The sequence below is a fragment of the Pecten maximus genome, chromosome 6 (genome assembly GCF_902652985.1).
Source record: "Pecten maximus chromosome 6, xPecMax1.1, whole genome shotgun sequence".
Classification (NCBI taxonomy): domain Eukaryota; kingdom Metazoa; phylum Mollusca; class Bivalvia; order Pectinida; family Pectinidae; genus Pecten; species Pecten maximus.
Genome location: NC_047020.1, coordinates 5,757,161 through 5,784,763, shown reverse-complemented (window position 1 = coordinate 5,784,763; position 27,603 = coordinate 5,757,161). Strand labels below are relative to the sequence as shown.

The 27,603-nt window shown below is 37.4% G+C and overlaps 1 protein-coding gene across 1 annotated transcript; it reads right to left on the bottom strand.

Annotated features, from left to right (window-relative positions):
* Positions 1-4,571: 4,571 nt before the first annotated feature.
* LOC117328814 (flavin-containing monooxygenase FMO GS-OX3-like) lies at positions 4,572-24,806 on the bottom strand. The gene is made up of 3 exons (XM_033886377.1): positions 24,573-24,806; positions 9,898-10,062; positions 4,572-6,241 (listed from the first exon to the last, which is right to left on the bottom strand). The coding sequence occupies exons 1-3, from the start codon at positions 24,736-24,738 to the stop codon at positions 5,205-5,207; spliced, it is 1,368 nt and encodes a 455-aa protein (XP_033742268.1). The 5' UTR covers positions 24,739-24,806; the 3' UTR covers positions 4,572-5,204.
* Positions 24,807-27,603: the final 2,797 nt, after the last annotated feature.

Here is a 27,603-nt window from a genome sequence, read left to right as displayed (position 1 = left end):
AATCATTTCCTTTCCTAAAAATGCGGCAAAATGAGCAGAAGGGAAGCACCGGGACTCCGCTTACAAGTGTTATACAAATAAATCAAACTTATATCAGACAACAAAATATAAATAACTATAAGTCAGAATGAATAAAATTAACAATACTAATATACTAAAGAAGAACACAAAAGAATAGTTTGAAAAGTTATACAAATAAATCAAACTTTGGGCCTGTTTCCAGTAATGTTAATTCTCCATAGGAGCCTGCCCCCGTATAATTTCTTATCTAGCTCAACTACAGTTTTTTCTTTTCCGAAGAATAATTTTACACCTTTCCGACACCCAGATTTCATAATGTCAGTGAAAATTTATTTTTATAAAGTTGTCATTTTGAGCATCAAAGACATAAGGTCGTAAATAAAAGAAGGTTATCTCGAAATTGCAATTCGATACATAGTATAAACTTCTTTTGATAAATATTTCCAAAACATCGTGTTTATTCATAAAACATAAAACAAAAATTTTCTCGGATGAAAATGCACTTGCAGAGACACAATTATGAAGAAAAATGCCATAAAATTGCAATTTTCTCCCGTTATATAGTTTTGGATGCAAATTTCCATCACAAAATCGGATAGAGCTTTACTTGTTTCATATGTGTACCAAAAATCAGCTAAATCCATGTGGTGGAACGTTCTCATATCGCCGCCTGAATGTGGTTGTAAATTGAAAGAAAAGGGGAAATGAGTAACAACCTTGTCTGAAACCCTATTATATAGCTTATTTTATACAAAAATTTATATTGAATATCAGAGCGGATATTTCATGACAGTTTTATGATATCTAACGACTAAATAAACATCGGTGGCTTGCTATTTTGTTACTTTATCGACGCTTCATAAACCAATCGTTATTGTTTCAAGATGGGGGGGTAAATGTGTTGGAGAAGGCTGTCAACTATACTTCAAGAAACGTAGTGGCAATAAGAACAGAAGTGCACGCAATGTCAATAGTCCACAATATAAATGGCTCCTAGATACGCTGTTGCAACAAGGATTGATGTCAGCAAAGGAACAAGCACTCATTTGCCAGAAGTGCTACATGAAGTATCTTCCGAACAAAAAGCAGCCTGAACCTGAACCCGAGCAGAACCAGGAAATAGAGGAAGAAGACGACTCCCCGTCCCATATCCTGCCGTTGCTGACCCTTCATGATCTTTTGAATGGATCATCTTCACACAAAAAATGCTGTCTCTGTCTTGTTACCTTTGCAATAAATGGAACAAAATCATCAGTCTTACCAAAACGTGCAAGACATCACCTGATCTATTCACACAAACTGTGATGTCCCACCTCATCCCGCGTCTGCTCCATTCACCTTATTGGTAACGACTTAGATCCGTCTACAGAGGTTGTCCTTGATGGTAGAGGTTCCTTGGAATCTCAGTTACCATCAAAATCGTCCGAAATCATTAATGACCTCCTAGAGGTGTCGCACGTCCTTTCACAGAACCAATCTGCGTTTGTAATAAGCTTTTCTTCTCTTGATGACTCGGCATGCATGGCCTGGACAGGTTGGTCCAAAGATCAGTTCCTCGAAATCCACTCGCACTGTTCCCCATATCTTTCATCTGGTATATATACCAAGACTACACACGATGCTCTATTACTGTTCTGAGTAAAACTGAAAACCGACATTTCCTGGAGTCAGTGTTCTTCTCTTTTTGGAATTTCCAAGTCAAGTGTGTCCAAAACTTTCCACTCCATAGTACAAGCATTAGACACATCGATAGTCCCACAATTTCTAGGTCCGGATCACTTGACAAGAGAACAGTTGCTCGGGCACAATACTGTCTTTTCAGAAGCATTTTTTGGAGATAAAGCCACTGCCATATTAGATGGCACCTATATTTATATCCAGAAAAGCTCCAACCACAAGCTCCAGAGAATGTCCTACTGTGGCCAGAAGAAGAGAAACTATCTCAAATTCATGAGCATCGCCTTACCAGATGGCTACATTCTGGACACAGTAAGACCATTCACTGGCAGCGAAAATGATGCTACAATTACAAAAAAAGTCATGGACAAGCTAGTTACTTGGCTACAACCAGATGACAATGTTGTCGTTGACCGAGGTTTTAGAGATGTCCTACCAGTTCTCGAAGCCTCTGGCCTCAATGCTAGCATGCCGTGATACCTGAAACCCGGTCAAAGTCAACATTCTGACGTCCAAGCAAATCTTGATAGAACTATCACCAAATCGAGGTGGATTGTGGAATCCTATCATGGTAGTCTGAAACACTGGACGTTCTTCCGAACGCAATTGGTGTCTAACAGCTTTATCAATGTCATCGAGGCTTTGCTTCGAACCGTCACAGCCTGTCTGACTGGTATTAGAGGACCGATCTACTATAGATCTCCAGAGAGAGATGCCAAAGATAGGCTAATGGCTGAACATATGAAGGACCGTTTGACAACACCGAATGGTTTAGCTCAGAGAGTCAAGACAGATCCGGATCTATCTAGACGGGCAAGGTCCGAGTTTGTCAAGATGGATGCATCTTCCGTACTGTTTCCCCGTCTCGATCTCGATTACTTGATAACTATTACGTGTGGAACGTATCAGATATCTCTGGCTCCTGGTTACATCGCCGAACATTTAAGTGATGACGGAGACTATGAGGTGTGGCTTTACCAGCACTCCCCAGACCTTCTCCGATGTCAAATACATTCTCGACACAAAAGCCAAACGAAATATAACGTTTGGATACGGTTCACCGTTTCACCCGATGATGAGGCCCCAATAAAGGACTACTATTGCCAGTGCCCAGTTGGAGAGAGAACGATGGGAATGCGTGCGCACATCTCCAGTATATTGTACTACCTTGGGTATTACAGGGCGCTGGAAAACCCTCGACCATTACAACCACAGGTGAAGAAATTCCGACAAAACTTGAAATAGTTTTCCATGCGGCAACGGAGTGCATATGTCGAAAGTATGTTTGGGGCTCGATATGAAAGATCCCCGTTACCATGTGACTGACCAAACTTATAAATATAGTTATTATACAAAATTGCCCGTAGCTATGAACACTCCCGTAAATGCGAAAACCAACCAAAATCATAAGGAACACGTTTTGTTTGTTGTTCTGTCTATTTGTCAGCCAATGTCTTCAACCACGGGGACTTGTGAAATAGCCATCTTGGAAAGTCGAAAATCGGCAATTCAACCATAGGCTAATTCAACCCAAGATTTGAAAATGTTCCACCACTTACATGTTGATGATTTTTCCTCTCCTCAATAGCATATTACGTACTGTTTAATAGGATAAAAATTGGTTTGCATCCAACGCCCATAAAAGAGTGTATTCTCTAAAAAACACAGTTTTTGTGTCTAAAATGTTATACTTTATAGATTTGTGACCACAACGGCATGGACAATGCACCACCAACAGGAAATTTGAATCAGAGAAGGGGCCATTTTGGAAACAGGCCCTTTATATCAGACAACAAAATATAAATAACTAAGACAGAATGAATAAAATTAACAATACTAAAATACTAAAGAAGAGCACAAAAGAATAGTTTGAAAATTAAGATCCATACATAAAAGGGGGAATGCAGGGGTGGTTGGAGGGATGTCATTTTAAAAATAATTATAAAACTGAATTCTTCTCAATCAAAACAAAATTGATTTCACCTATTTAGAATCTTTCCAAGATGGCGTCATAAACTTACAGGGATTAACTCTCTAGTGGGGATAACCTTGGTGTTGCAGGGGCTGGGCTGAGCCCTTGACCAATCAAAAGCTATGGATTTTGCATGGAGGTCACTTAGGCCCCACAGTGGCAAATGACCCTTGACCAATGGGGAGACAATAATTAGCATATTATAATTACATATTCATACTAACCAATTTATGTGTGAAGCTTAAGCTTTATTGTACAAAAATATGTCTATAAATGGACATTTGTTTTCTTTCGGTTTCTGATTCACGATAGTCTGTTAGGTATGTATCAAGTCCGAAATCTGTAAAAAGCTCAAAATGTAAACATTGATAAAGGTTTCTTCGGGAGTATGTGGCTTTAAAGTTATCACGAGGCAAATCAAGTTGTTTTTATTATTTCTGCTCAAAACATGGTCGTATCCATAGAAAATTACGTGTGGTCCAGGGACGAACTAGTACTGGTGTTACATCTTCTGTACAGTTATTTTACTGTGTGTTTTGGTGGAATACAGTGCTATAGTCTGGTTTTATTTGTAATTTAAGTGGTTTCAATATAGTACACCAGGTAATGCACGCTAATGTTCTGACGGCTGGAAACACGGACTCGCTGAATATTCAATACAGTTTGCGTACAGATATATCGACATACATATCTCTGGATGCGTCCTCTGAGATTTATTTCTTTTGGTTAAATAAACATGTTGATCATATGTCATGTACCCAAAGAATATACCACGCTTTCTTATCATTGCGTTTGTTCTGGTGATTTAGTGTCGGTATTCTCTGTTGATTTTGTCTAACGTAACTGAAACTTTCTAAAACTCTTATGAGTGTTAACTAAATGAACAGATCTGAAAACGATAATCAAAGCAGATATCTTTATTTACAACAGTGCATTATATAGCAGCAAAGTTATACAGTACATGTATGCGTTTGATATAAATGCCCCAACCAATAAAAACACTACATATATATATCATTAAGGTGTAACTTATAACTCACACATGTTAAATAATATATTAAGTAGTTACAGAATTGTGTTTGTTAGTGAAATAGGCATATCTATACATCTCACAACAATTCAATCATCTTTTAAGAAGTTACTTTCTTCTAATCATGTAAAAATCATAACTAAGAAGATACCTCTCTTCTTATTGTATAATCCATATTGGTACGTAAATATGTTTGTTTACCTGTTTTATGTAAGGAGAGGACTTATATAGGCTCTGCCTGATGTCCAATCCTATATTGATATAACATCAGTCAATACAATATGTTGAAATTGAAATAACAAATGCCCTAATCCAAGATTAAGTATATATACATACAATGTACTTGAACACATTTCACCAACGAACTGAAACCTCAAACCTCGAACTAACTGAATACGATTTTAAAGAGACGCATACCCAGCCAGCCGTTTGGCTATATGGTGCTTAAAACAGTAAATAATATATCGATATCGACAATCCATTGTTTTGGTACACCATAACACATTATTTTTCCTTGTTTGGTGTTTGGTTTACGAATGTTTCCACGGAGTCGTCGTATGCCTTGAACCAGGGAGTGTGATGTACGATTCCCGGTTTCCCAGTGAAAATCGAGGAATACGCCTGATCCCGATATGTCGCTATGTTCGCGCGCTTGTCATCTTCCCACTTGTTGAACAAAGCTGCGACATCTAGGTTGTATTTGCAGCCTACTTCCTTGGCGAGGTCACATACAAACTCTGTCTGGAGGGCGATGTCATCATAACAATCCTTCAGCAAGTCCCGCTTCTTCACCCATTTCGCAATATCGGACTCCATCTCTTTCCTGTCCGGAAGCTTCAGGTGTCCGCAGATGACCGCACATGCCCATTCGGCCTGGATATCAAACATCGTGTAAGAGTAATATTGATCCTGCATGCTAAGGTAGAAGAGTTTGTTGTTGCCGTCATCCATCCACATCGTCCCCTTGTATAGTCCATCCGGATACATCGATAACTTCGACCTGAGGCGAAGGGACTCCGACAAGTACGGGAAGTGGTACAGATATCCGGTACAAAGAATGATGACGTCAACTTCCGCTGTCGTCCCATCTTTGAAATGAATTGTATTCCCGTCTACTTTTGTCAATAATGGACGCTCCTCGATACCGTCGGGAAAGTGAAAATTCATTGGGTTGTTCCGATAACAAGTGATTACCTTTCCAGAACCCATCTTCTTACATTGCATTGAGATATCCTCTGCCGAGTACCTCGATCCGACTAAAAGTATCCGTTGACCTTTGAACTCAGTTGCTCGTCTGAAGTCGTGTGAGTGAAGAACTCTGCCTCTAAACATATCGATCCCTTCAAAGTTTGGAACGTTTGGGAAGGAGAAGTGACCTGTAGCCACAATGACGTGAGAAAACCTCTCTGGAGGGAGATCTTGGTCATTGGTCAAATCCTTGGCCATGATGGTGAAGTAGTCTGTGGTTTTGTTGTAGGTCACGTCCTTCACTACTGTATTGAAGCGAACATATGCACGGAGTTTGTTCTTGTTCCAACGACCTAAAACAACCAGACAAAAAGGGAGAGGTTGAAAGATATAATCTTGATATGTCTACATAACTATCAGACTCTTTTTTTAACATATCTGACTTTATTGTTACTCAAACGAGGCACATAGCATACTCAATGAAATGTTCATTGTGCGTAAACATTCATTATTTAAAATACCTTATTCAGTTGTCACATTGTACTACAGTAGTTGGTTTATATTGGTTATCTAATAAAGTTTACTACAATAGTTGGTTTATATTGGTTATCTAATAAAGTTTACTACAGTAGTTGGTTTATATTGGTTATCTAATAAAGTTTATACTACAATAGTTGGTTTATATTGGTTATCTAATAAAGTTTACTACAGTAGTTGGTTTATATTGGTTATCTAATAAAGTTTACTACAGTAATTGGTTTATATTGGTTATCTAATAAAGTTTACTCTACAGTAGTTGGTTTATATTGGTTATCTAATAAAGTTTTCTACAGTAATTGGTTTATATTGGTTATCTAATAAAGTTTACTACAGTAATTGGTTTATATTGGTTATCTAATAAAGTTTATACTACAGAAGTTGGTTTATATTGGTTATCTAATAAAGTTTACACTACAATAGTTGGTTTATATTGGTTATCTAATAAAGTTTACTACAGTAGTTGGTTTATATTGGTTATCTGATAAAGTTTATACTACAATAGTTGGTTTATATTGCTTATCTAATAAAGTTTACTACAGTAGTTGGTTTATATTGGTTATCTAATAAAGTTTACTACAGTAATTGGTTTATATTGGTTATCTAAAAAAGTTTACTCTACAGTAGTTGGTTTATATTGGTTATCTAATAAAGTTTTCTACAGTAATTGGTTTATATTGGTTATCTAATAAAGTTTATACTACAATAGTTGGTTTATATTGGTTATCTAATAACGTTTATACTACAATAGTTGGTTTATATTGGTTATCTAATCAAGTTTACTCTACAGTAGTTGGTTTATATTGGTTATCTAATAAAGTTTACACTACAATAGTTGGTTTATATTGGTTATCTAATAACGTTTATACTACAATAGTTGGTTTATATTGGTTATCTAATAAAGTTTATACTACAATAGTTGGTTTATATTGGTTATTTAATAAAGTTTACACTACAGTACATGTAGTTGGTTTATATTGGTTATCTAATAAAGTTTACTACAATAGTTGGTTTATATTGGTTATCTAATAAAGTTTATACTACAATAGTTGGTTTATATTGGTTATCTAATAAAGTTTATACTACAATAGTTGGTTTATATTGGTTATCTAATAAAGTTTACACTACAATAGTTGGTTTATATTGGTTATCTAATAAAGTTTACTACAATAGTTGGTTTATATTGGTTATCTAATAAAGTTTATACTACAATAGTTGGTTTATATTGGTTATCTAATAACGTTTATACTACAATAGTTGGTTTATATTGGTTATCTAATAAAGTTTATACTACAATAGTTGGTTTATATTGGTTATCTAATAAAGTTTACACTACAATAGTTGGTTTATATTGGTTTTTTAATAAAGTTTACTCTACAGTAGTTGGTTTATATTGGTTATCTAATAAAGTTTACACTACAATAGTTGGTTTATATTGGTTATCTAATAAAGTTTACTCTACAGTAGTTGGTTTATATTGGTTTTTTAATAAAGTTTATACTACAATAGTTGGTTTATATTGGTTTTTTAATAAAGTTTACTCTACAGTAGTTGGTTTATATTGGTTTTTTAATAAAGTTTACTCTACAGTAGTTGGTTTATATTGGTTATCTAATAAAGTTTACTCTACAGTAGTTGGTTTATATTGGTTATCTAATAAAGTTTATACTACAATAGTTGGTTTATATTGGTTATCTAATCAAGTTTACTCTACAGTAGTTGGTTTATATTGGTTATCTAATCAAGTTTATACTACAATAGTTGGTTTATATTGGTTATCTTATAAAGTTTACTACAGTAGTTGGTTTATTTTGGTTATCTACTGAAGTTTACTCTACAGTAGTTGGTTTATATTGGTTATCTAATAAAGTTTACTCTACAGTAGTTGGTTTATATTGGTTATCTAATAAAGTTTACACTACAATAGTTGGTTTATATTGGTTATCTTATAAAGTTTACACTACAATAGTTGGTTCATATTGGTTATCTAATAAAGTTCACTCCACAGTAGTTGGTTTATATTGTTTATCTAATAAAGTTTACCGTGACATTATCTAAACTATCCACGATTATTGTATGTTGTTAAGCTATCATTACCTATCATCATTTATATATTTCACACATTATGTTTTGTTTTTACTTTTAATCCAACAGCATTTTTGAATAGCCATCTTTTAGAGAAATATTAATCCAAAGCATGCTCGGTGACATACACAAACAGTTTTGCCCTTTTGATTTTGATTAAGAATTTAATTTACATCTTCATGTCAGTATAAACCAGGCATAAATACACGTTGTAAACAAAATGCCCATTTTCCTTTCCACTTTTTATGAACATATTCAACAACCCCGACATGCACAGCTAGGTGTACTTAGGCATTGAAATGTTAACAAATGGCGGTATACAGTCTATATGAATATAATTTGGGTGACTGATAAATAAAATGTCTCCCGTTCATTGAACCGTTACCAAATTGTAGTATACAGTCGTCATGAATACAGTTTGGGTGTCAGATAAATATTTCATGTCGCCCGTTAAGGCGACAATCTATCTGTCACCCAAATTGTATCCATATCGACTGTATACTACCATTTGGTAACATACAGTTCAATGCTTGTTTATACATTTTGAAAACAACATGGCCGATAGGCAACCATCCTTGATTTTGACAATTAAAGTTTGTTATCGGTATCTCTGAAAAAGTAATGGAAGATTTTTTTCTGAAATTTAATATGTATGCTCCCGCTAGTCCCTGGTTGTGCATATTTCCTTTTTGGTATGGTCAGAATACAACATGACTAACAGGCAGCCATCTTGGATTTTGACAATTGAAGTGTGTTATCACTATTTCTCAAAAAGTAATGGAAGAATTTTTTTTCTGATATTTGATATGTATGTTTCCCTTAGTTACTTGTTTTGAATATTGCATTAGGGGACTGATCTGAAAACAGCATGGCCGACAGGCGGCTATCTTTGATTTTGATAATTGAAGTTTTTTATCCCTTTTTCTCACAAAGTACAAAAGGAATCTTTCACATATTTCATATATAAGTTCCCCTAGGTCTGTAGTTGGGCCTATTGCATTCTGGGACCAATCGGAAACAAACATGGCTGACAGGCGGCCATCTTGGATTATCAAATGTTTAGAAAGAGGAGTGTAAGAAAGAAAAAAAGAGGACATATTGGTCTTTCATTTGACTGATATAGATCATTCAAGGGTGGGCACCAAGATCCCTCATGCATCTCTTATTGTGAAGTGACATTTCAGTGTCATAACTTATGTGACTCACTTATGCGAAAAACTCAATGACAGCCATTAGGCCTGTTTTCAACCTACACCACATGGAGCTGTATTCCTACAGACAGAACCACTGTAAACTGCAGTATACATTCTCATGAATACAGTTTGGTTTACTAACGATATATAGGCAAACACAGCACAGAATATAAATATAATTCTATTACAGGTACCTTGTAAGTAGTCGAATAAAACAGTCCGTGGAGGGAAAGAGGGGATGACCTTCCCAAAATGATCCTCAAAGGTATAATCTGGGTACTCCAGGCACTCTTTGGGACCATTGGACCAGAGGTCACGGTACTGGCCTCCGTGGCAAAATTCACCATATTCATCCACACCTGCCAACGATCAAGAAAATCACCCAGATAAACATATAATGTTTAGTCAACTCGTTTTTTACAAAATTAATAATGGGTCGTTCGACACATGCACAGTTAAGTTGTTTCAAATGAAACAGTAAACAGGACAAAACCCTCAGTTATGAAAGATAATCACATACTTAAAACACTAATGTGTACACATTGCTTCTAACCATCTGCCCAGACCAAAAAATGTGGTACATTTGAGAAAAAAAAACTTTTTTTCCCCTTCAAATAAATTAGAATTACATCATTAGTAAACATGGTGTTTGTAACGTGTTAGAAATTGTAAATGCCAAGCAAATTTTGCTGAATAAAACACGATGATATCTGGGTTAAAAATAGCACCGACCATCTGGTGCGAAAATTATGAACAAAAACATATCTGGTTAGTGTACAACCTACTGCGGAACGATGTTAATTATGTATTTAGCCCAAAGGAATTATCAATGACCGAAAAATATATGGTACGCTTTTCCAGAATGGCCGAAAAATATATGGTACGCTCTTCCAGAATGGCCGAAAAATATTTGGTAGGCTTTTCCAGAAAATCTAATGTGTCTCATTAGGAAACAATGTTGTCATCCTTCTCCGGTCAACATAGACTCTAAATGGTAGTCTTGTACATGTATGTGCACCAAGGACGGCGGTGACTTTCTAGCCAGAAAATCCTACTGAAAACATTATTGTGTGTAGAAGGTTTTCTCTTGAGATGTGTCAATATCAAGAAACATTGGTACAACTGTTCTGTCTAATCCTTGTATCACAGAATGTTTTATATATATAAACTTGAATTATACATGGTAATGCTGCGAACTGCTTCCATTTCCCCTTTTTTCACTGCTTCCATGATGTATCTGTCTTTAGCTTGACCAAGGACAGAAGCATGGCAGCTTCTTTGTTTGTGATGAATTTACAGCCACTACTTGATACATATATCTTTGTAGCAACACCGATGGATCAAAGTTCGGGACTATAGAGTTTAGTATTATGCTATATCAGTGTCTGTGTAAATGCTATCCGTGTATTCCAACACCCTGTCCTCAGTTTCACCAACGTTTTTTAAAAAGAGTTTTCCAGGAAAGAACTGGGTGTCTTCGGTAGTATGCTTCAGTGAGGTAGCACTATAAATCGGCAAAAGTTCCGGCCTATCACAAGGAGACTTAACACGAACATACCGCAGCCTCCCAAAACACACATACGCACTCGGCACACGCATGCATGTCGCACGCACGGGAGGCCGTCCTTAAATGACCTTAGCTGTTAATAGGACCTTAAACAAAATAAACCAAACCAAACCAAACCAGGAAAGAAAAGAAAATACTGCAATAAATTTCCAATGGGATATATCAACTTAAGGAACTTCTTAAACTTATAAATCTGGGCCGTGGTATGGTAAGGGAACTTTTGTTTTACCTCTTTACTTACACACAAAAAATGTAAGTCCCACGTCTCAACATCGACCATACGAAGAACTAATAGTGTCAATAAGAAACAAGAGATCCCAGAGGGATCTTGGCGCCCACCATTGAATGATCTTTATAGGTTCCATGTCAGATTGATCTTTTCTCTACTTTTCCCTTCCTCTAAGTATTATTAATCTGTGTAAATTCAGAAACAGCCCTCTAGTACTTTTCAAACAAGGGGAACCTATATATAAAATTTAAGATTTAGCGATAATGGCTGTCTGTTGTTTTCGGATTGGTCCCAAAATGCAACACAAGGGACCAAGGGGAACCTACATATGAAATTTGAGAAAGATCCCTTCAGTACCTTCTGTGAGAAGATGGCTGCCTGTCGGGCAGGTTGTTTTCTGATAGGTCTCAAAATCCAATATGCATAACTAGGCACAGAGGGCAACCTACAAATAAAATTTCAGAAAGATCCCTTCAGCAATTTCTGATAAATTGCGATAACAAACTTCAATTGTCAAAATCAAAGATGGCTGCCTGTCGGCCATGTTGTTTTCCGATTGGTCTCAAAATGCAATATGCATAACAAGGCACCAAGGGAAACCTACATATGAAATTTGAGAAAGATCCCTTCAGCACTTTCTTAGAAATAGCGATAACAAGTTTCAATTGTCAAAATCTAAGATGGCTGCCTGTCGGCCATGTTGTTTTACGATTAGTCTCAAAATGCAATATGCATAACTAGGCACCGAGGGGAACCTAAATATGAAATTTGAGAAAGATCCCTTCAGTACTTTCTGAGAAATAGAGATAACAAACTTCAATTGTCAAAATCTAAGATGGCTGCCTGTCGGCCATATTGTTTTCCGATAGGTCACAAAATGTAATATGCATAACTAGGCACCAAGGGGAACCTATATATGAAATATCAGAAAGATCCCTTCAGTACTTTCTCAGAAATAGCGATTTTCCGGTTGGTCTCAAAATGCAATATGCATAACTAGGCATGAAGGGGAATCTACATATGAAATTTGTGAAAGATCCCTTCAGTACTTTCTCAGAAATAGCGATAACAAACTTTAATTGTCAAAATCCAAGATGGCTGCCTGTCGGCCATGTTATTTTCCGATTGGTCTCAAAATGCAATATGCATAACTAGGCACCAAGGGGAATCTACATATGAAATTTGAGAAAGATCCCTTCAGTACTTTCTCAGAAATAGCGATAACAAACTTCAATTGTCAAAATCCAAGATGGCTGCCTGTCGGCCATGTTGTTTTCCGATTGGTCTCAAAATGCAATATGCATAACTAAGCACCAAGGGGAACCTACAAATGAAATTTGAGAAAGATCCCTTCAGTACTTTCTCAGAAATAGCGATAACAAACTTCAATTGTCAAAATCCAAGATGGCTGCCTGTCGGCCATGTTGTTTTCCGATTGGTCTCAAAATGCAATATGCATAACTAGGCACCAAGGGGAGCCTACATATGAAATTTGAGAAAGATCCCTTTAGTACTTTCTCAGAAATAGCAATAACAAACTTCAATTGTCAAAATCCAAGATGGCTGCCTGTCGGCCATGTTGTTTTCCGATTGGTCTCAAAATGCAATATGCATAACTAAGCACCAAGGGGAACCCTCATATGAAATTTGAGAAAGATCCCTTCAGTACTTTCTGAGGATTAGCGATAACAAGAATTGTTTACGGACGGACGGACGGACGGACCACGGACCACGGACGCAGGGCGATTTGAATAGCCCACCATCTGATGATGGTGGGCTAAAAATATAGTTAATTGATACACATTATAAAGCGAAAAAACGCGTTATTACGGACATTCAGCCGTTTATCTATAAATATCAATAAATGAACAGTATAGCATTTTATTTTTCGAGAAATAAAGATATCAGAACATGTACAAAATGTAATAGGAAATGTTTTTCAGCGGTTGAGTTTCCCTTTCTAAAACCAGATTGTGCTTTAGATATAGGATTAATTTCATCTGCTTGTGAATAATACATGTAAACTATTTTCGAATATATGGGCAGAAATGTTTGTAGAGTGTGTTTAATATGTTCATTAACGATTCCATCTAAACCACAAGCCTTATCACTCTTATTTTATATACAGCTTCTTCTATTTCATCACTGGTAATATTTTCGTTTAAAATTTCATATCTTATATCGTCATTGTCATCATTCATTACAAATTCTTCTTCCTCCAAATCATTACTATTTAGATTCCTACAGTAATCAAACAATTCTTGTTGATTAAAGTCAGCTTTGTTTTCTTTATCCCTACCTGTTTGTTTAAGATAGTCCACAGATATTTTGGATCATTTTATAAAACTTTTCCAATTTTATGTTCCATTGTGTTAATTAAGGTATCTTTTAAAATATTCATATATTTATTTCTTATATCATTAACTTTTAATTTTTATTTTTCCCTATTTGCTTCATTTTTAAGCCTGCTATATTCCTTTTCGATGGAATTCTTTCCTCAGCTGGTCACATTTATTAGTGTACCGTGGTTTATACATGCATTTCTTACCAAATACATTAAAGGCAGCCGTTGCAAAAATATTGCACTTATTTTGTATAACGTTATCTATTTCAGCTCGAGATACTTGGTCAGTTTGTGTATTAGCTTGTCGATCTTGTACATTATGTATTGTCCCTTTGGTCAATTGGCCGGTATGTGGGGTGGGGGTAGGGGGGGGGGGGGGGGGGGGGTATACACACTATAATAATTTAAAAAAAAAACCTTGAGAACTGGTGTTTAGCCGATGTGGTTTCTGAATTAGAAGTAAAATTTCCAAAAGTACAGGGAAATTTATAATGTGAAGAACAAAACGATGATAATATACTTGAGGGCGAGAAAGTTTCACATGAAGATGTTGCTGTTAATCTAAAGAACGGAATAAAGATTCGAAAACGAAAGAACAAAAGGATTATCCGAAAAAAGACCAACTCGGAAGAGTACCACAGGGAAAGAATTCTAGTTTTTTCTTCCACGGCGAAATGAAAGCACGGACATTATTAATGGATATGACACATTTGAGCAGCATTACATAAGTAAAGCAAACATTATCCATGCTGTACAAAAGAAATATGAGCATTTTGTTGACGAACTAGAACAAGCTAGGCTTCAAGCTGAATGTGAAAATGAGGATATTGATGAAGTAGCCCCAAACACTGAACAAACAGAAGCAGAGGATGCACTTGTTGATCCAAAGCCTTTTAGAACAGTTTGTACATTTTGACTCTGACACTAATTACCATAAAGACTATGATATTGGTCCAGATATTGGATAACCTTCAAAACTTCAGAAGTACAAACTAGTCAGGTAACTTTTACAGTCTTTAACTTGTAAACAAAGAGAATTTCACAACCATGTTAGTTACTGGATCAAACACAAAGATGAGCCATTGTATGCATTTTAACTGCAGGTGCAGGCACCTGAAGATCGGTTGTTATTGAAACCATTTATCAGACTCTACATAGAACTATTTGTTCTGAAGAAGGAGACAACCCTGATGATATCAGAATTTTATTGTGTGCATATACAGGAAAAGCAGCTTATAACATCAATTGAATGACAATAGCATCAGCTTTTCACAAACAATGTACCAGACACATTAAAACATATACGCTGATGAGCTAAACACCTACCGAACAAAGTACAGAAAACTATCTGTCATTATCATGGATGAGATATCAATGTTTGGAAACAGACTCCTAGTATTTATCAATGAAAGGGTTCAGCAGTTGACTGGTACAAAACAAGATTTTGGTGGTGTCAGTATAATTGCTCTCAGTGATTTATATCGGCTTTCCCCTGTTGGTGATTCGTGGATTTTCGAAGATCTTTCACGTCCAAGCTAAGGTCTGTCCAAAAACCTATAGAGAGAACACTGTTTGAACTTACTGAAATCATGGGGAAAAAGATGGCAAAAAGTTCGCTGAACTCCTTAATAGACTGCGGCACAATCAGTTAACAGATGAAGACAACTAGTAGATTTGTTGACGATTTCAACAACAATTCAATGCAAACCCTTGCCACAGGCAAAGTAAATGTCAAAATTGACAATGATGATCTGTCTCAAACAAAACTGTCCTTTGAAGTCAAGTCTTATTGATAATATTCCAGATAAACAAGGCAATACTGGACAACTGAGAACCAATTTAACCATTGCTGTAGATATGACATGTGATATTTCTGTAAACATTGATGTTACTGATGGGTTGACAAATGGCAGTACTTGTGTGGTAAAACATATTGAATATAAACATTCAACACTAAGACCAGCGATTGTATGGGTTTTATTTGGTGATGAAAAGATAGGAGTAATGAGAAGACATCAGTACCCGCATCTGTTGAGCAAAAATATAAATTCTTCCTGGACATCTATCTTTGAAACAAAACGTACTTTTTTTATATAATAGAAAGACATTTAAACGAATACAATTTCCTCTTCAACCCTCTGCTGCGAAAACTGTTTGCAAGGCACAGGGTGCAACACTGGACCAAGTTGTCGGTTTGTCACAAACAAGGAAACGCAAAATACCGCATATCCACTATGTAGCACTTTCTAGAGTTAGATCACTAAAGAACCTGAATATAATTGATTTCAATGAAGACAGTCTCTCAAAAGACAAAGATGTTGATGCTGAGATGCAAAGATGAGGAAAATTAAAGCTATGTTTTACTCCACTGTATACTGTTCATATGGCATGTCACTTTCTTTTTAACAATGCCAGGTCTTTGCACAAACACTTATCTGACATACAATCAGATCAAAATGTTTATACAGCTGATGTTGTTGGCATAGCTGAATTTTGGCTTTGTGATAGTGATAGAAATTATACATTTTTTCAAATCAACCACGCTGAGAGATCCCACGAGATGACATGCGCAAGTCACGTGATTCAGTACATACGCTTGTAGTGATCAGCTTACAACAGTGATTTTCGCTTTGATTTTTATGTGGTTTTTCTAATTTCTGAGGATGGATATAGATTCGTTTTTATCACAGTGTAGTGTAGAAACTGTTTAGGCATCGGTTGGCGTCTTTCCCAGACGCTAATTTTCAACAACACGTGGTAGCCACGTGCTTTTGTTTACGTTTACGCTCGAGGTGTTGCGAGCCAAGATGGCGTGTTCATCCAATTCTGGGTCAGTGCCTATTTCTAACGTTGATACTGATTTGGTGCTCTCACAGCCCAATTCTGGGTTGCGCCATGACTTTATCGGCAATTCTGCCAATTATACGCCTAATTCAAGTGGTTCCGGTCAAAATGAGGTAATTCTACCTTGGGACAATGAGGTCATCGTCACAGAGGCCTTTGTTGAGAACATTGATAGCCGCCATTGTGGACCTTCATTTCCGGCATCTTCAACAGAAGAGAGTCGTGCGCATGCGCACCCTACAAATGATACAGTTTCTGCGGGACAGAGCCCTAACAACATGGCGGACTTCCGTCGTATGTTTGACGCTTTTCAGCAACACATGTCGGGGTTCTTGCCTGTTGGGAATAATCCTGCTCCTAATGAAAGGAATCCCGATGATATTCTTGGAAACAGCCTAGACGCTTTTGTCAGCCAGACTGAGGAGCATAGTCCCATTGAGGACATGCAAGATGCCGATCTTGTATCGGATTTGAATGAATATTTTGCTAACGAGGACAAGTGTGGTCCTAACATTTCGGACGGCCTCGCCAGTGCTATAAGCAATGTTTTTCGAATCAAAATACCTAAGGAGAAAAGGAAAGCTCTTCTGGACCTCCACAAACGGCCGGGGAACCGCCTCGGGTAAACAAAGCCGTGTGGCAAAGCATGACTCGGAGCGCTAGAGATACTGATGTTGGTATGCAGATTTTGCAGAGCACTGCATGTTCCGTTACGTACTCTCTTCTGGGATTGATAGACCAGTTAAATAGAGGCTCGACTGGACGAGGAACTTTTCGCGCACCTCATAGCTATAGAATGACCGTACCCCGCTACCAACCTTACAATTATACTTATAGAGGTCAACGTCAGCCATTCCGCCAGTCAACTCCAAGAGCTTCTGCGCCTTTTTTAGGAGAGAAGAAAAAGGACGGGAAAAGGCCGATACAGAACTCCAAGTAGTGGAAGATCATGTTTCACACGTAGGTAGTTTCAATAACACTCCAGGAAAAATTCAGTTTTATTTTTCAAATTGAACAAAACTTACCAGTGACCCAGATATTTTACAGTTAGTGAAAGGTTGTTTTATTGAGTTTTCGTCTGAACCAAATGAGTTAAGTCATTAAGAAAATTCTGTAGATACCCAGCAGATCAGTGTGTGATTTTACAGACTCAGGTTGACAAACTGCTTGAGAAACATGTGATAGAAAAAGTGGACAATGACACAGAGGGGTTTTTCTCAACCATATTTACACGTCCTAAGAAAGACGGTACACACAGTCTTATCCTAAATTTGAAAAACTTCAATGTGTGGATACAAGTCATTTCAAGATGGAAACAATTAAATCCGCTCTTAGCCTCATCACACCCCAATGTTGGTTTGCCTCCATTGAGTTAAAAGATGCATATTATTCAGTCAACATTGCAATTGAACACAGGAAATACCTTAAGTTTTTATGGGAAGGCTCCGTATATCAGTTCACTTGCTTGCCAAATGGGCTTGCTTCAGCTCCAAGGATATTTACAAAAATCTTGAAACCGCTTTTCTCTACACTTCGAAAACAACTTATTTGGATGATAGTTTGCTTGTGTCACCTACAAAAACAGACTGTGCTCAAAATGTGTTAGAAACAGTGACTTTAGTAGATAGCTTAGGACTTACAATTCATCCTGACAAATCAGTTTTACATCCTACTCAGGAAATTAATTTCCTTGGTTTCGTGTTAAACTCGATAACTATGACAATCTCGCTTCCATCCGAGAAAAAAAGAACAAATCATTCATATGTGTGAGAGTCTGAAGCGTAAACAAATTGTGATCATACGCGACGTGGCAATATTAGTAGGAAAACTGGTTGCAGCAGAACCAGGTGTTGAGTATGCAGCTTTGTTTTATAAATCTTTAGAGCATGAGAAAGACATTGGTTTGAAACAACACAAAGGTGATTTTGAGGGAAGAATAAAGTTGTCTGATATCAGCCTTCATGACTTACAATGGTGGATAGACAATCTGCTTTCTTCAGCAAAAAACCTAATTAAGGCGTCAGTGGACATAGTGATTAGCACAGATAGCTCAAAATCAGGTTGGGGTGGTATTATGCATGATTCCAACTTGCACACAGGAGGACACTGGTCCTATGTTGAGAAAAAGGATCACATTAATGTACTAGAGTTGAAAGCTGCTTTCCTTGTGCTACAAAGTTTGTGCAATACAAAAAGGAATGTGCATATACGGTTGCAGTTAGACAATACAGTAGCAGTGTCTTATATACAGCGAATGGGCGGACGGATAGAGGAACTACACACATTAGTGAAGAAACTATGGTGTTGGTGTATAGAACGTGACATTTGGCTATTAGCTGCACATATACCGGGTAGTTTAAACACTCAGGCAGATTCGCTATCTAGAACACTTTCTGATGACATGGAATGGGCTCTGTCCCCAAATGTATTTAGCAGAATCAGCCAACTGTGGCCAAATCTGCAGATAGATTTATTTGCGTCCAGACTCAACTATAAGATTCCTAGTTATGTGTCGTTCTTACCAGACCCTCAAGCTTTTGGCGTTGATGCTTTCACCATAAACTGGAAAGGGAATGTAATGTACTCTTTTCCTCCTTTCAGCATTCTCCACAGAGTGTTACACAAGCTGGAGGAGGACCAGGTGGAACTTATGGTCCTTGTCGCGCCAATATGGCCAACACAGATATGGTTTCCAGTGTTGCTTCGACTTCTGTGCGGGCACAGTTTCATTCTTCCATTTGTGAGTCCAGCATTATTCCATCCAGCACGGCAAGACAGACAACACCCACTGCACAAGATGCGCTTGGGAGTTTTTCCTGTATCGGGACAGCCTTGGAAAACGAAGGGATTTCACCAGACGCTGCCAGCATTATCTCAGCATCATGGAGAAAAGGGACAAAACAACAGTATGGGTGTTATATCTCGCAGTGGGTGCAATTTTGCCAGCAAAGGGCGATTAATCCATATCGACCATCTCGACATATAAATATTGTGTTCGATTTTCTAGTCTCTCTTTATAATAGAGGGATTGGCTATAGTGCAATTAACACTGCTCGGTCGGCGATTAGCTCTTTGGATGTGTCAGTGAACAGTGCAAATCCGGTCGAAAACCACCCGATAGTGTGTAGGTTTTTTAAGTGTGTTTTTACCAAACGACCTAGTTTACCACGTTATACTGAAACCTGGAATGTAAATAGTGTTATAGGATATCTAGAAACACTTATGCATTTAGAATCTTTAGATTTAGCTAGTTTAACCAAAATATTGGTTATGTTATTGGCGTTGGTTACTGCACAAAGAGGCCAGTTTTTACACCTTATGGATGTTGGAAATGTTTATTTTACATCGGATCAAATGACAATATATGTGGACAAAATATTGAAAACCACTAGACCAGGCCACCATCAGGCACCGATTCACATACCGAGATTTACTGAAAAACTATCTCTTTGTGTGTATAGTACAATGCAGGAGTACATGAACAGAACTGACCACATTAGAGGTAGTCATACACAGTTATTCATTAGTACTGTGGTACCACACGGACCTGTGTGCCGAAGCACAATTTCCAGATGGTTGAAATCTGTAATGTCACAGGCAGGTGTGAATGTGTCCATGTTTGGAGCACACAGCACAAGAGCGGCTGCCTTTAGTGCTGCATCTAAGCGTGGTGTTCCTATTCAAAAGATAATGAAAGCAGCTGGCTGGAGTCGTGACAATACTTTTTTCAGATTTTATCAAAAGCATGTAAATGTAGTGGGAAATGAAAACACTGCCTTAAAGAGGCTTGCCCGCAGAGAGATCAGAAAAATTGGCTAATAGAAAAAGATTTTTTACACATGACAGATTGTTGGAATTGTTGAGTTTTTCATTTTATTTTCCTTATAAAACGCTGAAAAGTGATATTAAAACCTCATTTTTTAAATATTATTTATTTAATCGCAACCCGCAATAAGTCCCCGCTATAAAGTGGAGTCTAATTTGATTGACACATCAAAGAAACAAGCACGTGCACAGTGCCGCACAGTGATAACTTCAAAGGCAGCGGCGATTTACAAAGAAGATTTGCCGTTATATTCCATACATTTCCCTCTCAGGTTGAGTTTTAAAACGTCTTTCAAATACACATTCTGTAATTGTTTTCAAGAAATAAAGTCGGAAAGCCTCTAATTTTGTCACATAGAAACGTGTACTGAAGTTTATTTAGTGATCGGAGATGTGCTGTTTACCGGTCCGTCTGCGGGTAAGCCTCTTTAAGTGAATTGCTGTGTTAAATTTTCATATCTTTCAACCAACACTCATATGGTTTGATTATTAAAGCAAAGAACAGAATTGACAATGGTTTGTTGTTGGTTGAAAAAAAAAATTACATTGACTCTAAAATCTCGTGGGATGGTGGTTGATTTGAAAAAATTTACAGATTAAACAAATTTATGAAGTTTGATCTGAATTTTTTCAAATCAACTTCACGCTGAGAGATTACACCCTCCCTGAAATCAATTACCCTCCCACATATATTCAAATACTCTATGCACTTTTTTCTTCGTACTCTAAAAGCTGAATCACGTGACTTGCGCATGTCATCTCGTGTAATCTCTCAGCGTGAAGTTGACTGATCAAGATGGCGGCAGGTGTGTTTAGACGTGTGTCGAGACTCCGTAAGTTTCTGTGATATAATATGGTTTTGGCCAGTGTGGTTTCTTTAATTTCTGGCTCAACTTTTGAACTATGATTGATACTTCGATTTCGGTCACGTTCGAAGGTGATATATTGGAGTACTGAGCATTTAAGCGTCATTTTATTTCAAACAATTGACTGTCCATTGTATATGTATTTGATGATCACCTGTTCACCGGTTGCGCTCACCTGTATGCCTAATCAACCGTGACGGACTCGAGGCGTGAGGCTCTATAGGAGAGAGACGTGTAAGACACGTGCATTCTTCTCCATTGTGCTTATATAATCAATGTGTATGGCTTTATTCCTGTACTCGCACACCAGTTGATCAGCACTATGAGTGCAGGGTCGGAACCAACTACGTCATCTGTACTAGGGGCGTCGCGTGCAGTGCTATATGACGACGCCATGGGCACAAGGACTTCGGAAGTGAGTAATTCAGACATGGATCACTTTATGACACGTATAGAAAACAGACTCAAACACATTGAGGAACAAGTCAATAAAATAGATAAAGTTCAACATGATCTCACTCTTTTATCGTCGCGCGTGCGTGATATCGAGGACAAATTTTGGGCATTGAGTTGCCAAACGCGTGATCTGGAGCACAGCGCTGAAGCGATTGGTCAAATGTTTGATTCGGTCAGAGACATATATATACAGAGGAATAAGTAACATCGCTATTTCCCCGTACACGTAGTGGCTCCCTTTATTCGTGACCACTCAAGCATATCCCTTATCGAGAGCGCCCTGTCCCCTATCAAACACACGCGAGCACAGGTAAATCGGGCTTTGCGCATGTGTGTATCGATGTACTGGAACTTATTCGACATGTTCTGGTTAATCCGCCATTACGTCAGGCCAAAACATCGTCATTTTAAATACACACAGAAAGCACATCGTTTTATTTTGGCCACTACAAAAGTTACCACATTAACCAAAAACTATCAAACTTATGGGATATAGTCTTATTGATCATGCACATTGTTGTCATTTATCCGTATTTTCGAAAATCCATTGGGTCCTATTCGACATGTCCAAGTTTGTAATTAGCCGCCATTACGTCAGACCAAAACATCGTCAATTTTAAACGCACACAAAAAGCACATCGTTTTATTTTGGCCACTACAAAAGTTACCACATTAACCAAAAACTATCATACTTATGGGATATAGTCTTATTGATCATGCACATTGTTGTCATTTATCCGTATTTTCGAAAATCCATTGGGTCCTATTCGACATGTCCAAGTTTGTAATAAGCCGCCATTACGTCAGACCAAAACATCGTCAATTTTAAACGCACACAAAAAGCACATCGTTTTATCTAGGCCACTACAAAAGTTACCACATTAACCAAAAACAATCATACTTATGGGATATAGTCTTATTGATCATGCACATTGTTGCCATTTATCCGTATTTTCTAAAAATCCATTGGGTCATATCGACATGTCCAAGTTTTGTAAGTAAGCAGCCATTACGTCAGACCAAAACATCGTCAATTTTAAACGCTCACAAAAAGCACATCGTTTTATCTAGGCCACTACAAAAGTTACCACATTAACCAAAAACAATCATACTTATGAAATGTTGTCTTGATTATCATGCACATTGTTGTCATTTATCCGTATTCTCGAAAACCCCATAGGGACTTTTCGAAAATTGGAGATTCCCGCCGATCTTTCCTGCGTTGTTTCATACTCAAAATACAAACACTTGGACAGCAAATTGTGATATATTTCATATTGATGACACTTCTGCACTTTGATATTAATAAAATTAACGCACATAATTGGATCTTGGTGATGATTTCAAATAGAAATTATCGATAATTATGTGTCTGGTTTTCAAGTTTTCTCCAATATGGCGTCTAGTGAGGACTGAACCGAGCGACCGCAAAGGATTGTGGGAAGGTCAGGGGCCACTATGTAAACACAAGGGCAAATAGAGAGCTGCCAATCTCTCTGTATATATGTCTCTGATTCGGTGAAGGCTCAGACAGATAGGCATGAATCTGATATCAGTGTGTTAAAAAGCCAAGCCAATAGATCGGATTCAGTCGCTTTGTCAGTAGAATTAGAAAAGGCATATGAAACAGCGAGCGGCGCGTATCAAAAGTAATATACACGTCTCTGCCTGGGGTAAAATATATCAAACATGATCAAAACCAATAAATTGCCAAGATTACACTGTTACATTTGTGACGGAACTGTGAAACCAGTTTTACTACTAGTCATGCGAATTAAATTGTACCTATTAGAACGGTGACAGATAATCGTACGGACCAGTTAATGTCTACCTAGCATTTTTGACATTCTAGTCATCCTAATACACAATTGTGGTCTTTCAACCGTATGTATTTGGTATTGACGGATAGATAAATGTTTCATCTTCGAAACGAGCCATGCATGAATAAAATCCGATTGTATCTAGTGGAGAAAAAGAACACTATCAGAAAATAGGTCGTTTTTCACGTTTATGTAGCTTCATGTCGCGAATTTAACGTTTATGTAGCTCCATGTCGCGAATTTAACGTTTATGTAGCTTCATGTCGCGAATTTAACGTGTATGTATCTCCATGTCGCAAATTTAACGTGTATGTATCTCCATGTCACGAATTTAACGTTTATGTATCTCCCTGTCGCAAATTTAACGTGTGTGTATCTCCATGTCGCAAATTTAACGTGTATGTATCTCCATGTCGCAAATTTAACGTTTATGTATCTCCCTGTCGCAAATTTCACGTGTACGTATCTCCCTGTCGCAAATTTCACGTGTGTGTATCTCCCTGTCGCAAATTTCACGTGTGTGTATCTCCATGTCGCAAATTTAACGTGTATGTATCTCCATGTCGCAAATTTAACGTTTGTGTATCGCCATGTCGCGAATTAACGTGTATGTATCTCCATGTCGCGAATTTAACGTGTATGTATCTCCATGTCGCAAATTTAACGTTTATGTATCTCCATGTCGCGAATTTAACGTTTATGTAGCTCCATGTCGCGAATTTAACGTTTATGTAGCTCTATGTCGCGAATTTAACGTTTATAAAAGATTTTTGATATTGATGCTATTATTGGAACCTCAGATCAGCAACATGCATATGTTATATATGTTTCTGCTCAGATATTCAAATATTAGAAGGCATATATTGTAGGACTAAATCCACTGCCGCCATCTTGCTCATAGGAACGATTACGACTCACCTGTTCTCCAGGTATAGTTCCACAGACCTCCCCAGTTGGACTGTTTCTCGTAGCAGACGACATCTGCACACCTCTTTCCGGCTGCTTTTAACTTATTGTTTTGGTATAAAAAGGACATCCCACCAGGTCCTGCGCCAATAACGCACACTCGCTGATTTCCAGCCATGATGTATTCTAAACTACACACACAGCTGGCCGCACACAGCGATACGCCTGCTACTGAATATCCTCTTCCGAGAAATTAAAAATATCAAGGTCGAACCAACTAAAAATTCTAGTTTTCTCGGTTATCTGTTGTTTACGGAAACCTACGGAAGCCAGTAAGGGTCACAGCGAGAACATATATTATGTCGTAATAACGACTTAGTTTCTCGTATGAACATCTTGATAAAAACGTCATTAAAAATTCAATTTCCTATCATGTACAATCTCAATCACACATCCTGACATAATTATGTGCAACATGTTACAAAAAAATATAAAGACGATTAAATAAAACTGTGCTTGATATAAACCCCGTATTTTTGCGATTGATATGCCCCCTATTTGACATTTCTAATATTGAGGACAGTTACACCACATGTACAGACACCTACACTTACGCTGACATGGACATATTTCGGGGGCCATCTGCAAACTTAACTGATTCAGTTATTAATTTTCATTTTCATTAAGTTCATTGTTGTTTCATTTTGTTTTATTTGTTTGTACAAGTTGATGATTCTTCGATTTCCACGTTTGTGTGTTTATTTTTCCGCTTCATATCTGGAATTACCATCCGGGGAAGGTGAAAATGGGACACGGGAATATCAGGAGACACGCATAGCGTAGATGATCCCATGGTCATCAATATTACACAAACGTATGCATTAGACGTTAATTCTGACATAAGATATAATTCTGTATATATAATTATTATGTATTTTGGACAGTATTTATGGGCCATGTGCTCGAAGTTTGTCAATCCCTTGTGTGTTAACACGTAACTTGAACCCGGGATCGTACATGATTCACATGTATAGCCACATAACAAAACATCTTGAGATGGCCCCTGTCTCTGTCAGTGTCCGCGTAGGTGTATGTCTATTGGGTCTCTCCTGTCCTTTTATGACCCTCTGACTATTATTTGACCTCGGTTTATTTACAATTTTACCCCACAGTATCTTTGACATACGAATGTCATACGGCCGGACGTTATATGTATGTGATGTGGTCCTTTGTAATTTATAATATATACAGTCGTATCTATAGCTTATCAATTTGCATCCCTGACAAAGTACATAATACAGGACCAAACTATTAATTGTTTAAAAACGACCCGGGTATATTTTCTACTAGGTAAAATGTGCCTCGGTCCAAAATTGTACAATGAATAAGTTATATGTGTTTATCTTTTTACTAAAGAAAAATAAACCAGTCATATTCCTACCATTGGATCAGAGACCTATATACTATCTCTGATTGGATTATCATCAAATTCTTAAAGTGATATTTTATGAACAGGAATGTAACTTTATCGTTTGATATATTTACAAAGATGTACTTGCCAATATCAGAAATGATGCATTAACTGAATTACCTCATGTCTACAGCGACAGGCAAAACAACTATAAAATTAGGAGCGACGTGGTTATTAAATGTGATTACTTCTGTTCTTATAATTCGATACTCCAGTTCAATATAGAGAAAAGACATGGGATGCTAGTTTGACTTGTGCTACAAAATAAATAGCATTTATTCTATTTTTCTTTTAGTTTTCATGAAATCGTTATATACTTACATTTACAGAGTATTTAAAGCTCCACTTGGTTTCGGAAACAATGAAATTGTGAAAAAAAATGAAAATTTCTGAAATTTGGTAATTTTCCCTCACTGCTTAAGTTATAAACTTTGACGTAATTACGACTCTGGTGTCGAATCCAAAGAGTTTTTAAAAAATAAAATTTTAAAAATATTTTATAAAACTCCCCGTCTAACGAAAATAAATATTCCTCGGCGAACAATAATTCGGGCATGTGCAGTGGCGGCGGCCGATTCCTGATCCTTTTTAACTTCTATGAACATTTATAAACCCGCATCTCCTCTTTTAGCCTTTACATATTTTTTATATGTTGTTATATGAATAAGGTTATCAGCTACCAAAGGAACTTTAAGATAATTATAAATATTCTTATCTTATACCATAGTAGGCCCATCGCCCACAGTGTCTCAACTTGTCATAACCAGACCAGCATATTTTTAGATGTCTTAGTTGTCTCTTACTCACTTTTTTAGGTCATCTGACCCGAAGTTCTTCTCAAGTTCCACCAGTGGGATTAAGCTGAAACTTGCCTGAAATGATCCTGAGATGGTCCTGACCAAGTGTTGTTATTTTTCGGGTCGGTCCAAAATCCAAGATGGCCGCCATACCCGCCATTTTGAAAACACATTTTAAACTTCTTCTCAAGTTCCACCAGTGCTATTGAGCTGAAACTTGCCTGAAATGATCCTGAGATGATCTCGACCAAGTGTTGTTATTTTTTGGGTCGGTCCGAAATCCAAGATGGCCGCCATAGCCGCCATCTTGAAAAACACATTTTAAACTTCTTCTCAAGTTCCATCAGTGGGATTGAGCTGAAACTTGCCTGAAATGATCCTGAGATGATCTCGACCAAGTGTTGTTATTTTTTGGGTCGGTCCGAAATCCAAGATGGCCGCCATAGCCGCCATCTTGAAAAACACATTTTAAACTTCTTCTTAAGTTCCACCAGTGCTATTGAGCTGAAACTTTCCTGAAATGATCCGATATGATTGCGACCAAGTGTTGTTATTTTTCGGGTCGGTCCGAAATCCAAGATGGCCGCCGTAGCCGCCATCTTGAAAAACACATTTTAAACTTCTTCTCAGGTTCCACCAGTGCTGTTGGGCTGAAACTTGCCAGAAATGATCCTGAGAAGATCCCGACCAAGTGTTGTTATTTTTCGGGGCGTTCCGAATTCCAAGATGGCCGCCATAGCCGCCATCTTGAAAAACACATTTTAAACTTCTTCTC